At 40.6% G+C, this 16,011-nt stretch overlaps 1 protein-coding gene across 6 annotated transcripts in view; it reads left to right on the top strand.

Moving 5' to 3' along the window:
• Positions 1 to 16,011, top strand: part of DENND1B (DENN domain containing 1B) — a 267,191-nt gene that overhangs the window by 160,740 nt on the left and 90,440 nt on the right. For all 6 annotated transcript variants that reach the window (XM_052653690.1, XM_052653689.1, XM_052653687.1 and 3 more), the window contains 2 exons: positions 6,758 to 6,858; positions 13,211 to 13,256. In XM_052653690.1, coding sequence (XP_052509650.1) covers positions 6,758 to 6,858; positions 13,211 to 13,256 — 147 coding nt within the window. The remainder of the gene's footprint in view (positions 1 to 6,757; positions 6,859 to 13,210; positions 13,257 to 16,011) is intronic.

Here is a 16,011-nt window from a genome sequence, read left to right as displayed (position 1 = left end):
CGTGAGAGCTGTTCAGCTGGCCAGCCGCGAGACAAGCAGAGCTTTCCCAGGGACTTGGGTGCAGGGAGGTCAGGATGAATGTTTGGCAGGGAAACAGCAGGACACACCACCCTAAAGGAGGAGGCAAGAGTGACGTGTAAGATAACGTCTTACTATAAAAAAGCATTGAAAACCAAAGAGTACAACCAACCGCTGTCCTCTTTCATGATACAGGATTGCTGTTTCAACTGTCAAGGGGAGTGTTAGAGTTTTGCTGAAGTAAGAATGTTTCATAGTTGGAATAACCTTGCAGTTTTCAGGTCGCCGGCTGCTACCTTTCTTGGCCTAAACTTCTAAATGTGAATGTAAATTAAATGCATTTAAACAGATGGTCTCTTTATGCTTTCCACTAAAATTTTTTTCATTCCATGAGGAATTTATCACTGCAGCAGTTTATTCTGTGCACCCATAACTGTTTGTAGCGCTTAGGTTTCTGAGTTAAATATTGATTCACTTAAAAATCAAATGAAGTCTCTAATCAATATTTCTTGCATTTTATGCATAAATAAATTCCTAGGGGACATAAACATGTCCCTCAATAATTCTTATAGAAGTTTAGTTGCAGGCAGAGGGACTTTTACAGGAGGAAAAAAAAAGCCTCTGGCTAAGAGACACAGAGCCCCGAGTAACAGGAGCAGCGACAGGTCAGGATGAGATCTTTACTTGTAAAGTGTGTGAATTAGAATCGCGCTGTTTTCTGTTGCGGTCATCACACTCAATGGACCGTCTTCCTGTCGTCTCCTTGGAAATCTGATAATGTGTTTTTTTCCCTTCTCAAAATGCATGTTTACCGAATCACTTAAAACATGGCCTATTTGTATCAGGAGGCTGATTTCCTCTAATAAATATCTAGTTTAACTTTCAGAGCAAAGTGAGATTTCATATCACACAGGGAAGGAACTTGGGTTTCACTTCCAACTAAGTATGCTTGCAGATCGAGGTGACGACTCGTAGAATTTTCATCAGCTCCCTCTGTGACATTTTGGAGCAACTGCTCTGTTGGTTTCCTGCAGACTCTGATGCCTGGGGAAAGTTTTTTACATTGCACCTCTATCATAGATGTTGAATTTTTCATTTAAAGGTCAGCTGTTCTTGTTTGTCTGTTCAAAGACTCCTTCTCTGCTATATAATTAGTATAAAATGTTTTCAGCCAGTATGTATTATTCAAAGCCTTATAATGATGGGGATTTTGAATCTTTGTATATCAAAAGCCAGGTTAAAGTAATGGTTATTGTATTCTGGAGCCTGCCGTCACTGGTACCCTGGCTTTGCCACTTGGTAGTTGTCTGAAGTGAAAGTTGCTCAGTCCTGTCCGACTCTTTGCGACCCCATGGACTACACAGTCCATCTAATTGTCCAGGCCAGGACACTGGAGTGGGTAGCTGTTTCCTTCTCCAGGGGATCTCTTCCCAACCCAAGGTTTGAAGCCAAGTCTCCTGCATTGCAGGCAGATTCTTTACCAGCTGAGCCACAGCGGAAGCCCAAGAACACTGGAGTGGGTAGCCTATCCCTTCTCTAGCGGATCTTCCTGACCCAGGAATCGAGCCGCGGCCTCCTGCACTGCAGGCGGATCCTTTACCAGCTGTGCTAGTTGTGTGGCCTCAGGCCAGTGGTGTAACTTGGCTGCAGAGTCCTGGTCTGTAAAGCGGGCATAATGATAATAGTACCTATTTCATAAGGTTGTTGTAGGATTAACCCTGAATGTATGAAGTGCTGAGAATATGCCCGGCCCAGAGCCAGCTTGCATCATGTAAACACTTACTCCTCACTGTTGTCAGTGACAGCCTAGCCCTTAGACTCATGGCCACAAAGGGAAGGTCCGGTTTCCTTTATACCATGACTTGGTTCACTGTTAGCAGCCTTTGTTGTCGGATTTCTCTGATTTCACAGGCCCCAGGTCTTGTCTCTTTCACGTGGCTTCCATACATACTTATTTCACAGTTGTTCTCTATAGGAAATAAATATCCCTGTGAGTTTCTTTTGTGTGTGTGTTAGTTTGTTGGGACTATATCAGTTTGGCATATTGAGTACGCTTAGTGAAATTATATGTGGATTTATATATTCCTATGCCATTTAACAAAGATGATAGGATTTTTTTTTCCTTCAACCTTTATTTGATAGCTTTTTTCCTGTATTTGGTACATTTCATTTTTGCTCAGTGACAGCAGTGTATTCCTTCAGTCTCAAGAATGTGATGTCAGTGATATCTTCTGACCCAAACACTGAATCTTCTTCCCCATTCCCTGGTTTCATGAAGAACTGTGGTGGCAGAGAAACAGCTGACAGATGTCTAAAGAGCGCTGTAGGGGGTCTAACCCGATTATGAACCTACAGCTACCTCGAATCTTAGGTAATTCTTATCAAAGTAATGTGATTATCTTTTCCCTTTAAGCTTAGAGTAAAACCTAAAAAGTAAGAAGATTCTCCTTCTTTCTTGGCTTATTTATCAATCTCATTTCTTTTTTTTTTAAATTGCCTTGTAGTTGATTTATAATATTTTGCTTGTTTCAGGTGGACCGTATGGTTCGGTGTTTTTGTAGACTCTGCACCATTGGATCGCATTTCTTTACAGGCCTTCATTCTCCAAAGCAAACCTCTACAGCACATCATTTGCTTTCCTCCGTCTGCAAAGTTCTGGAAACGTTCTAGGGAATTGATTTGCTGTGACAGTCAGGACTGTGTTCAGAGGTGCAGACAGAGCTCATCTAGAATGAAACCTGGCGTCTTCACCAGGTCCCGGGAGTCTCCTCAGCTCCGACCTGCTTCCTCTCTGACCTTATCCCCTGCTGCTCCGCCGTTTGATCCAGTCAGCTGAGCGCCCCGCTACTCGGTGCAGGTGCCGAGCCTGCCCCCGCCCCCCGCCCCCCCCGGACTCCTGGATGCCCCTCTCCCTGAGTGCACCCTCCTTGGCTCCCGTGTTCACGTGGGTCTTGGTGCCCTGTGGCCACGTCAGAGTCTGTTCTCCACCTCCTGTGTAGGGTGGCCCCTCTGTCACTCTCTCCCCCCTTACCCTGCTTTAGGTTCCTACACAGAATTTACCTCTAGCTCAGACATAAACATATGTTTTACTTGTTTACTGTTTGTTCTCTGCTCTGATGCATCAGCGTCACGGACACAGGGGCTTGTTCTGCATCCCTGTCCCTTGGTTGTTGCTGTTGAGTCATTCAGTTGTGTCTGCCTTTTTGCGGCCCCATGGACTGCAGCACCTCAGGCTCCCCGTCCTCCGTCAACTCCCAGAGCTTGCTCAACCTCATGTCCACTGAGTCAGTGATGCCATCCAACCATCTCATCCTCTGTCATCCGCTGCTCCTCCCACCTTCAATCATTCCCAGCATCAGGGTCTTTTCCAGTGAGTCGGCTCTTGGTATCAGGTGGCCAGAGTATTGGAGCTTCAGCATCAGTCCTTCCAATGAATATTCAGGGTTGATTTCCTTTAGGATGGACTGGTTGGATCTCCTTGCAGTCCAAGGGACTCTCAAAGAGTCTTCTCCAGCGCCACAGTTTGAAGACGTCAATTCTTCAGTGCTCAGCCTTCTTTATGGCCCCAACTCTCACATCCATACATGACTACTGGAAAAACCATAGCTTTGACTAGACGGACCTTTGTTGCCAAAGTGATGTCTCTGCTTTTTAATATGCTGTCTAGGTTTGTCACAGCTTTTCTTCCAAGGAGCAAGAATCTTTTAATTTCGTGGCTGCAGTCACTGTCCACACTGATTTTGGAGCCCAAGAAAATGAAGTCTGCTTCTGTTGCTTAGTAGAAATGTATGATGGCACATGGCAGGTACTCAGAAACTTTGTTGAATTAAGTGACTACATTATTGTGATATTTCCAATTTCACAGTTACCTACTGTGCATTAAATCTTTCCGAGATTATCTTTAGATAGATTTTGAAGGTGGGTCTGAATTATTGTCTAGGTAAAGTGTTCTGTTAATCATCTGTATGGAAAAAACCAATTCTTAGCCATTTCTAAAGATATAAAGTGTTAGAATTGATCTGATCTAATAAAGAAGTTAGATCTCTCTGAGACCATGTTCACAGATCATATAGCATGTACTTCTCAAAGATGAGGAAACGGGGGTCTGCTGCTGTGTGCGGGGGTGTGTGTGTATTTGTGTTGTGGGTGTGCCAGTTACACAGCCTCAGCGGCAGTGCCCTGACTTGTCTGTGAGGTAGTTCACTGTTACTACCTTGTACAACATTGTTATTACCTTGTACAATATAACTTCTTAATTTCCTAGTAAATTTACTTTTTCTTGTTTTTTTTTTTTTTTTTTTCACTTACTGCCTCATCCACAAGCATGTGCTGTGATCGTATATTCTCTGCTTTCTTAAGTCACGTAGTTGTTACACGGTGCTGGGTGGACATGGACGATCTTGTGATATATTTCTGCCTTCTTTGGAAATCTCCACTTGGATGTCTCCGCGTTGACAGAATCAGTATTTGCAAGAGCAAATTCCTCGAAGTTCTACCTAAACCTGGCACTTTTGTTGCATTTCTTTAAGTACTTCGTCCTGGTTGCTCAGGCCAGAACCTGTGCATTGGTGGGGGAAGTGTCTTCACCCCTCCCTGTGGCTGACCCCTTGCATCTGGGAGGTTGTCGAATCTTGCAGAGCTTCCTTCTTTCTTGGAGAGTCTCGATTAGCTGATGTGACCCTCTTACCAAATGTTGGCTTTCGCAGAAAGTTTCTGGCTTTGCTTCTTGTTGCAGAAATCGTCCTCTAAGAAACCAGTCAGATTCATCAGATGATACTGTGTCTTATTAGTGAGCAATTCATGACTTCCCTTAGGGATGACCATCAAGGGCGTAGGGGGAAAGTCTGTAGTATTTAATATTGTGCTTTGGACTCTGGTGTGCCCAGTAAATTAGCTTAATGTTGTTATAATTCCTCGTTTTGAGAATGCATTTTCCCTCCTGTTACACAGTTAATTATTTTCTCAACAATGAAAAAGAATACTTTCCTTTTAAAAACAGTTTTCAATGAGCTGTTTTAAAAAGCCGTCTCTCTGCAGATGTAGATATCGAGTAAATTAAGTGCCTTTCACAGCTCTGTGAGTGCTTTTAGCCCATCAGGTGACACTGAAGCTTTTAAAGTTGGCTCATTCACAGCCAGGGAGCACAAGCAAGCTAAGAATTGACACCACTGAGATCAACCCCATTTTCATTTCCCTCTGGTTCAGATATATAAGAGAAGTCAGTGTGGTCTGAAATTGTTAAAGAGAAGCATCTGAATGCCTCCTAGTGGTATACTGTGTGGGCTAATTAAGAAATTTAAAAATAATATTTTAGATAGAATATTTTAAATTATTAAAACTTGTAAATGCAAAGTACTAAAACCCTGTGATGATAACATTCCAAATGGAACAAATACATTTTTTGCTATATAAAAATTAATTCAAAATCTTAACCAGAAAAAATATAATACATATGATGAAGATGACTATTTTTAATCAATATTTTTATGTTTTTGGTTCAGATTAGATTATTGTAACTGACTTTTTAAAAAATTTAGTGGAACTATTTTGCACTTAAATATAGACAAATGTTGCTACGAAGATTGAATTGCTTTGTTTACATTTATCCCTTCAATTTGATTACCATATAAACTTTAATTTCTTTGTATGATAAAATAGAAATAATGGCTTATAGAAATTTTGTGGTGCATTTTCAGATGGTTTTATTTTTAAATTCCATTTTTCAAGTCAAATGAAAACTTTTATTCATTCAGTGTCTTGAAAATGCAGACTATAGTATAACTTTAAAATGAGGAAGAATGCTGATTTAAATATTTCTTTAAATGCTAAAAAAAATAGGTCTCAAGACTTACAGAAATATAATTTAAAATGTAAACGAAGTCACAGGGAAAGAATTCTGATGAGGGTCAGTGAGGGTGCGGTGGGGAAGCAATATCCCTTTGTTAAGCATTAAAAAAATATTTAATTAACTGCTTGCCAAAGCAAAACAATTAAAATGGCAATTACCTTTAAAATAGCATCAGTGTATTTGCAGCTGTTGTGGTATAAAGCTAGGAAGCACGATGTTAATCTGAAAGGAGCAGTTTAAATATGAAATTATGATGTCCTTGGCTTCCTGTGGTACAGCTGTCGAGCTCGGGCAGCGCGCTGGTCAATGGTGACATTCTCCGTGTCAGCGAGCAGCGTCTCCTGATACCATCACCCGCGGTTCACACGTTGCGGCATCTCCAACTGTCGAACGCTGGGTCCCCCGGCGCTGCCGCAGCTTCCAGGCTCCCCCGCCTGGCTCACGTTTCATTCTTTGGCAATTTGCCCTAATGATATCCCTGCGGAGCCCCCAGCCTCGCCGCCCCCCCGGACCGCATCCCGGCGCAGTCATCCGAGCGAGCCCGGCAGGGGCAGCACACGTCGTAATTTCCCACAGTTCCTCCTAAGACGCTGGCCTGGTGTTTCAGGTTTACTTAGGTTCTTAGTTTTGACCCCACACAGTCTGTCAGGAAGCTATAACCGTCCGTGTAAGATGCCCAAGAAGCTACTTTGCTGCTTATCCATTTTTCAGGACGGCTTCTGAAACATGAGACTTTTTTTTTTTTTTTCCACAAGCAGAATTGATCAAGATAATACGATTCAGGATCATACATGGCTTTATGAGCATGGTCTGTCTTTGATAACTTGAGCATGTCTCTCCGTGTGGAGGGTCAGTGGCCACTCACTGTTGTTTCCCTTTTACACTTTCTAGTTAACCGCCTGTCTCCACGGCTCGGTGGCCCTGCTGTACCCGATGTACTGGCAGCACATTTACATCCCGGTGCTCCCCCCACACCTGCTGGACTACTGCTGGTAAGTTGGCCCTGCTGGCTCCCGTGGGCCCAGACTTGAGGACTGGGAGACGCCGCCTCATCTGCAGATTGAGCAAGCTTCGAGGGCTTACTCGTGTATGTGTATGAATGAGACCTCTCAAACCCGACGTGGAGATCAGCAATGAGTATTAAAAGGGGTTTTATGAAAGGGCAGAGTGGTTCTTTCCAAAGGTAGCAAGAATCTATTCTTGGCAAACATGCAATTCTTTAGATTTCCTTCAGTTTGTTCTACGGTCATTGAGATAATTAAATGCACAGATAGAAGCTGACCCAGTCTCAACAGGTGTGGTTAGGAACATTTTGCAGAAGTTGTAGTATCAGAGAGCCCGTATCCCAGGAGTCAGAATTTGTCTGCAGAGTCTCTGAGAATCTGGGCTGTCTCTCTCGGGGCACATGTTCATCCCCTCCACCCCAAAGCATGCTTTCCCACACACGCTTACCCCAGTAGCACACCTGGTACCAGGTACCCGTGGGAGGGCTTGCCTTGAATGCAGGGTCTCCCTGAGTTCCTGGTGGTGAAGTCAAAGCCTCAGCCTTAGGCCACCGTGAAAAGCAGTGTTGACATGTGTGGGAGTAATTCTGAAACACTTGGCATCAGAAACACCCGCCGGTGATCTCACAGTCTGAATTCCGCTGGGCCTCCGGAGTTGCCCCTGTCCTACTCCCTGGAGGCTGACGGAGAATTAGACCCTCACACAGCAGCCCTGTGGTCTTCCTTGGGACTTGGGGCAATCATCTTCTGCAGGCAGAGCTCATGAGACGTCAGATGAAAGTTTTTACTCTGAACCATCCATGTGCACATGGCTTCCCTGGTGGCTCAGGTGGTAAAAAATCTGCCTGCCAACCAAGAGACGCAGGTTTGATCCCTGGGTCGGGAAGATCCCCTGGAGAAGGAAGTGGCAGCCCACTCCAGTATTCTTGCCTGGGAAATCCCAGGACAGAGGAACCTGCTGGGCTATATAATCCATGGGGTCGCAAAAGAGTCGGACACAACTGAGTGACTAAAACAACAGGAGTCCCCATGTGTGCACACACACACGCACAGAAAGGAAATGATTTTGACCATGATATATTTGTTTTTATCACAACCAATGTTACTTAGAAAAACAGCTCTTTTAGAAATGAAGTAGTTATTTTATTTTCTGATTTCATGAAAAGCGCATCAACTTGACATGTTTAAGGGTTGAAGTGATCTAAGTTCATACAGTGAGGTTTTCTGTCAAGTTTTTATGACCAGGCCTCTTCCGAACAAATGATTTTAATGACTGTACATAGATTTGACCATATATCAATTAAACCCACCTATTGTGGGCTTCCCTAGCGTGGTAATGTTACTAGTATTGATGATGCCGTGAAGTGAGTTTCCAGTGACTTCCCACTGCCATCCTGCCCTTTGGGTGCTGGGAGGCAGAAACAGTTTGGAGGGAGACTGTAGGTATGTGGTTTAATTATGCTGAAAAGCATCACACACACATCTGAGAGTATAGCTGGCTCTAGAAATAGCTGTCTTGGTACTCGCTTTAGAGCCTTCTTCTCTCACCAGCGTGCTTAGAATAGACCAGCATCCTCGAAGTCAGGAACCATGATTCTTTCACATCAACATGTGCAGTAGATCTTTGCACATAGTATTCAGCAATTAAAACTTACTTATTTTCAATAATTTTGACCAAAGTGTTAGAAAATGCATCGCTACATGATTTTAAAAAATCTGTGCCAGAGGAGAGTCCCTTGGACTGCAAGGAGATCCAACCAGTCCATCCTAAAGGAGATCAGTTCTGGGTGTTCATTGGAAGGACTGATCTTGAAGCTGAAACTCCCGTATTTTGGACACCTGAAATGAAGGGCTGACTCATTTGAAAAGACTGTGTTGCTGGGAAAGATTGAGGGCAGGAGGATAAGGGGACGACAGAGGATGAGATGGTTGGATGGCCCCACTGACTCGATGGACATGGGTTTGGGTGGACTCCGGGAGTTGGTGATGGACAGGGAGGCCTGGTGTGCTGCAGTCCACGGGGTTGCAAAGAGTCGGACACAACTGAGCAACTGAAGTGAACTGAGTGGTTCAAGAACTAACACTTCTAATTGTGAGGTTTAAAATTACATTTTGTCACACATAATATTAGTGCTATTTTAATTTTTCTGTAGAAAATGTTCTGAAATCTTAGGAGGTAAAAGCCCTTCAAGTTCCGTTCTCTGTAATGATGACACGGTTAAGACTTGCTGAAATGCTGTGTTCAGAAATGATCACTAACTCTCTCCAGACATGTCTTCCTGATGCTTTCGAACTCTGCCCACATGTCCTTCTTTTTCGGCTGCTTCCCCTGAAATGAAGGAAGCTTGTTTCGTATCTAAGTCTTAGTTATTTCTGGCCTCTGAAATAGCCCCTTTAGGACAGGTTCTAACAGCCTGCGTGCTAGGCACTTTCCTGGTCCAGAGAGCAGAGCCATGGTATCAAGCAAGAAGTTATCTGAGAGTTCCTAAACCTTAAGGTCACCGTGACAGACTCCACTTCTGACATAGGAAGTGGGTTGTTTTCCAGAATAGCTGTCTAAGGCTCCAGCTCTCTTTCCTTGTCAGAAAGTCCCGCAGACTGAACTAAGAAAATGGTCTTCTTCTCTCTGCATCTTTGCCACTGATCCTAGCGTCACACTGATGTGTGTGCAAAAGGGAGAAAAATTTGAGATCGTGCCTTCAATCTCATATTTTTTGAGTAAAGAAATTTTTATATCTCACTCCGAAAATGGCACTAGGAAGATGTGATGGGGTAGTTGTGTATTTGCCAACTCTTGAAGGTGGTTGGACTTGCCCAGTCCCGAGGCAGTCCTGGCCCCTGGAAGCAGTGTCTGTGGTGTGGGCTAGACTCGGAGGGCCGCGATGCCATCTTGTGACCGTGGGTGAATAGCGCATCTAGGTTGGCTGACGGAGGCTTGCTCATTGGTCAGCTCATTCCTTCATTAATCCATCCCTTTGTGGACCTGACATTTAGTAAATGTGTGTTTGCCAAGCCGTGAGTATGTAACATAACGAATAGGACTTAGTTTCCATCCCCTGGGGTCCCCAGATAGGAAGACCTTCCCATGTTCGTGCACAGTGCACATGCAGAGCCCAGAGGAATACCGTGATGCCGTAGAGTTTATGCCCGAGGCTCATCAGAGAACCCTAATCGGAGCGCCCGGGAGAAGTGCCCACCGTCTGCTAGGGTAGGAAACGACACCATCTGTGTTTTCCCCTTCTTCTGCCAGTATAAGGGGAAAATGGGGAGCTTCTGTGTAACGGGTATACAGTTCAGTTATTCAGCACGATTAAATCCTAGGGATTTGTATAACATTGTGCCTTTACTTACCAGTTACTCTATTGTAGACCTAGGAATTTGCATGGTAGGTATTGATCCACAGAACAGAACAGAACACGAGAAGAGTGCTTTAATGTAGGAGGCCTAGAGTGATGTTGCCACGTGGCCTAACCTTCTGAGTCCTGAAACACCCCCGAGGCACTGTGAGGCCAGTACCAGCATGATGGTTCATTTCTGTGATAATGGTTGAGTCACTGTTTTTATGTTCTCTATCTATCTGATTCTTCTTCTTTTTTTGGAAAAGAGCAGACTTAGCTTCTAAGAGAATAGGTTTTTTTTTTTTTAATGGAAAATTATTTTGTTTAGACTACCCTAGGTTAATAGAGTACTGCTGTTATAGTCTACCCCATGGGTGGCCTCCGTAAGAAAAACCTAAAAAAGAAAAAAAGCTACTACAAAGTAATTATTTTTTATTTTTCAGTAATGATTAATTGCTACCAAAAAGAGGCTGCAGTCATAATAGAGCCTTCTGTATCCTGTCTTTGCAAAATCATTCCATTGACAGAAAAATCTAGGATAGTTTTACACATAGATGATAAAACGTCTGTGTTGCCAAGGATCTTTCCCTGACTTATTAGTGCCCTAATCTAATTAGGAGATTTCAGCTGGGGCAGCAGAATTACCTTTCATGAGATTTGGCTGACTTAATATTAGGATGTAGGCAATCCAGTTTTCATGAGGATGAAATAACTGTTGAGTTTAATCTGTATTCTGAAAAAACACCATAATTATTTTAGGAAGGTGTGCTCTAGATTAATAATGTTTGCAGCCCAACATGTGTGTATTCTGGATTTTTCAGAAGTTAGTGAGATAAAACTACATAGAGATACCAGGGATCCCATAGAAAAAAGTATCAGTTACTTTATGGGTAGAATTTTGTATTGGATTTTTATTCTGACCTAACAGTTTCTGTAAATATGTTTATGCTTCAAGAGATAACTAGCTTTCATGAGGCTTTAAAAGTGTTATCTAAGGTGTATTTGATAGGACTTCAGTTGGTTAGCTATTACTTTTGTTACTGATTTTTTAAAATCTGATGTATCTTGCCCTTCAACATAAGTAAAATAGATATAACATTTATTATATTAAACTGTGCTTTGAGATCTGAGATTCCATGGTCTTCCTGTGTTATGAACCTTGTGGTCAGGTTTCCTAACCTGGAGTGAATTGGAAAATTGTGCAGTAACTTTAATTTGTACAACTTTGTGAAAGTTGCCTGAACCCGGTCATGGGAGCCAGAGTAGTTAGAGGCACACATTTTCTATCTTCCGTGGAGCCCAGAAGGAACCCCAGGGGTGAGCACTTGCATGGGGAACCAACTAGCCTTCCTTTATTTAAACGAAAGTCCAACAGTCCACGTTTACTCCTTCTCTCTCCTTTTGAAGGCAGAAAATCTGCTGGGTCTTCAGGATATCAAGGCCTATAAACAGTTCTTGACTTTCAGTCAAATGAAATATCCAGAATATCAGATCAGTTCCAGATGGCCCATTGCATAGAAGTTAAAAAAAAGAAAAAAGAAGGAACAGAGTTACCGAAGACAAAGACAACTGGGAATTAAAGTCTAGGACAATGTGACCAGGCTAATGAGAAGTTAAATAAGAATTGGAACCGTTCTTACTTTTTGTGAATTCTGGATGTGTGGATGTTAGTGGCAAGCTATTCATGAACAAATTAGGAACTCTTTGAGGTTACTTTGAAAACTGTGGGTCTGCCAAGGTACCAGTTTTGTCTGGTTCTCAGTAGCAAAGTGGACATGCCAGACTTTGGCCATTTCAGTTCTAATAATGACAGGAATGTTTGGAATATTATGCAGATCCTTGGGAAAAAAGTATGATCTGTTTTCATTAACAGAAAAGGTTTGCATTAAGTATCACACAGAGATGCATATAAAAGAAATGCCAAAATGTTTTATTTTAAAATAGCTACTAGCTTGCATATCTTCTATCACATTTATAGACACTTGTTCGTTTTCATGTTTCCTTGTTAAATAATAATTTCATTTTGGAATGTCGAGTTGAATAGTTTCCTCACTGTCTTTCTTGAGAAATATTTCTGAAATTACTAGTGAGGCTTGGCTTTGTGTATTGTGAGCTTCATTTAATGTCTGTATCCTCTGCTGGGATGTCAGCCCCACAAGGGCGTGTGCTCTGCCTGTCCTGTTTATTGTGCCCTCATCCCTTTACCAAGTGGTGGCACCTGGGTCTGCTCCACATACTGCGTTGAAGTAATTAACATCACTCTGAAAATTAGTAGACAATCTAAAATTTATTAAAATGATAACTTTAGTATCATTATAAGTTAAATTTTATTCATTTAATATTATTACTAAATATAATTTTATATGACAGTTGAAAGTGGGATACAGAAGAATGTATGGAGTTTAAATAAAAGGCACAGGACGTGAGTGGAAAGATAGCAGAGAAATAGGATGGTGAGAGTGGTGGAGGAGGAGATTGTTTATCTTTGCATCCTCAGTTCCCAAACTGTACCTGGCACACAGTAGTTCTCAGTAAACACATTGTGACCGACTCAGACATTTTGGTGGTATATTATGTGTGAAACCATGAATATATATTGATAAAATCATGTAAGAATCTAATTAAATAAAAAATTATACAAATAAGTGTGAATAAATTTGATGATTCTTCAAGATATATTTGATAGGAAGTATATGGAAAAGATTCATCTTAGACGATGGGAGACCCTAATATTCTCCTTATATTAAAAAAGGTTTTTAAACATTATAACTCTTGATTTAATTATAATTCTGTGATTTTATATACATCAACCTTAATTTGAATATATCAGTGGCCTCAAATTAAATTTGATTTTTCTGAATGGAATAATTTTAACTATCTATGATGTGCTATGTTAGAACCACCCATTTATCAGTGTATTTTCTAAAGCATTCTGAATTACTGTATCGTTGTTTCAGTTTTAATGAACTCTGTGAACATATACGTGTGTATTTTTAATTTAGTGCCCCCATGCCATACCTGATTGGAATACACTCCAGCCTCCTAGAGGTGAGTATCTTTCAGCCATGAGATAAATTAATTCGTAAAAGTAATAGTTAAAACAGTTGTGTTCTGAGAGAATATCGGTTGAATAGTTCAAGGAAGTAACTAGCTGCATATTTAGAGTATATGTACGTGATGGTTTTCCAAAAGGTGATATTGAAATAATTGTATTTAATCAGTACGCACAGGGCTATCTTCAGGGGTCTGAGACCCCCCGAAAGTAGGTTCTGTTTGGTTGCGGTCATGTGTTAAGTTTTAAATACTAAAAACTTAGTATTTGAACCATTTTCTTGATGATGCTTGAGATATTTTATTTCTGTTTCTCTTTCAGAAGATGTATTTCTATATTTTAAAAGCAGAAATTTTTGTAATTATGAATCATAAAGGGTAAATTTTTATTTTGCGAACTTCACTATAATCCATTGTGTCAAAATTTTATCAAAAATGTATTTTAATACACTAATCATGAACTTTTAAATTAGAATATAGCTTTTCAAAAATTTTAATTTTCAGTCCTGTTGGGACTTAAAATGTAGGTTTTTTTTTTTTAACTGTCATCTCAGTGACTTTTGTAATTTATTATCACTGTAATGGAAAACCTTGAACTTTAAACACCTCAAACTTGAAATCAGTGAGATTTCCAGAGAGGACATCATATAAGATTAGTTTCTAAAAAGTAGACAGAAGGCTTGGGTTAGTTGCCTGGCATCATTATGCCAGCTGATTTGTTCAAATAAATTTCTTCTTTGGCTGGTTGTCCATATTGTACTTTAACCCAGTTTCTGATAAGCAAACTTAGTGAGTTAGATTTGGTTTAATGATTAGTCATTATCGCTGTATCAATCCTCACTTTGCTGATCAAGGAAGATCCTGGGGATTATTTTTAAAACTCCTGAGCATCTTTTGTGGAGAGAGTATGCTTTAACCATTAATAAAGAATACATCTTAATGAATTATAGTGGGTTTAGTTTCTTTTTAATTTTGAAGCCTGGATTGCATAGCGTAATAACTCTGTATTTTGTTTATTTTTAGAATACTTCTTAAAGGCCAAGGTACTTGCAGTGAAAACAAATTATATAAGATAAAACATAAATAAGTAGGTATTTAATCTACTAGTAGAGTGTAGAATATATGACTGGCATTTTATTCATCACTAGTTTGATTTCTTGCAAAAATCTAACCCTGGTTGGCATGATTTTTTTTTTTTAAGTCATCAAATTTGATTTTGATGTTAGTGCACATATCTCTTTATTTAACATACCTAACAGAACACATAGTTTTTATAATACATTTATTTATGCAGATGAAAAATATTTGAAGTGGTTGACTGTACCTGTTTTATTTTGCATAATGATTCTATATCAACTTTTAAAAAAGCTTTTGCAGAATACTACAGAAGGTAGTACATATTTTAAATATTCAATAAAATTTATCACGTTTATTGGACACCTGTAGAGAAAATCATTACCTTTTTAAAGAAGCAAATTTAAGAATTTTTTACTCCTTAGAGTATTGTCTTGGACAAGCAGTCCTTTCTGCCTTTCAAATGGCTCTTATCATGAAGTGAGACTGCATGAAGCCACAGTTAGATCAGCTGGAATCTCTGCTCCTTTTATACTCTGAACTTATTAAGCTATCTTTATTTGGCTTTATTTGGTTTATTTGGCTGAATAGTGAATGAGAAACTATAACAGGAACTTCAGGAATGTCTCTAAACCAGTTGGGTACCATTTAGTAACTTTCTTCTTAGTCTTTTACCAGGAGATAGACATCCTGTATCAGAATTCCATTCTTATCATGACATTATTAGGCAGACTTATTTTTAGCTAAAATTCTGATCTTTAGCCGTGCTTTTAAAATTTTATTTAAGTGGTATTATAATCAAAATACAAATATATTTACACATTTTACATAAGGAACAGGACTGGATAATTTTTCGCATTTTGTTTGGCTGCAAATATGACTGATTTTTTTGTTGTTGTTGGGGAAGTGGTGAAATATCCTCTTCCCTCTCCCTCAAGAAGGTTTCAACACTTTTTATCAGTTTTACAAAGACTTTTAAACCTAATTGTTCAAAGATATGAACTTAATGTCTTTCTAAACCTTTTAAAAATTATTTTTGTGTGGTCATAAGTAAAAGCTGCCTAGGAATCTTTTTAAAATGTTTAAGTTTGCTTCTGAAATGAAGGGTAAGGGCATTTGGTTCCCCCTGAAAACTAGACTTTAGGGATAAAGTCCAGGCAGACTAAGGCCTGTTAGTGTGATCAGGAGTAAGTCTGCAGAGGCCCCCAGTGCAGAGCTTCCATCACTGAGTGATCCTGGACAGTGCTGACCCAGTCCCACAGCATCACTTGGTGGCTGCCGCCATGTCCCTTCCTGGCATCTGTGTGCAGGTGCGCAGGTGCCCAGGTGTGCTGGCCTCACCTGGGAGGAGAGTGACGGGTGGGGGATGCCAGCAGACTGGGTGGCTCAGCATCTTGTGTTGTCCTCAAGATGACTTTCAGTCCATGGCCTAATAGTATCTTTTTATTTTTGAGGGATAAAAAGCATATTCTGTTTCCACACTTTCTTACTCTTTCCCCATCAAAATAAGTTCATGAATTTTGTGAGACAGAAAAGTATGGGACAGAGAAAGAGGTGCCATTTCACAGGCCGTCTGACCTTTTATTCTACTTTAGAAAAAAATAGCTAAAGCTAGGTTTGGAGGGAAATAAAAGAGAAAATACATTAATCTGAATTTTTAAAAAACAGATTTAAATTG

The sequence above is a fragment of the Budorcas taxicolor genome, chromosome 16 (assembly GCF_023091745.1).
Source record: "Budorcas taxicolor isolate Tak-1 chromosome 16, Takin1.1, whole genome shotgun sequence".
NCBI lineage: Eukaryota > Metazoa > Chordata > Mammalia > Artiodactyla > Bovidae > Budorcas > Budorcas taxicolor.
Note: the sequence above shows the minus strand (reverse complement) of the source record. Positions and strands in the feature narration are given on the sequence as shown.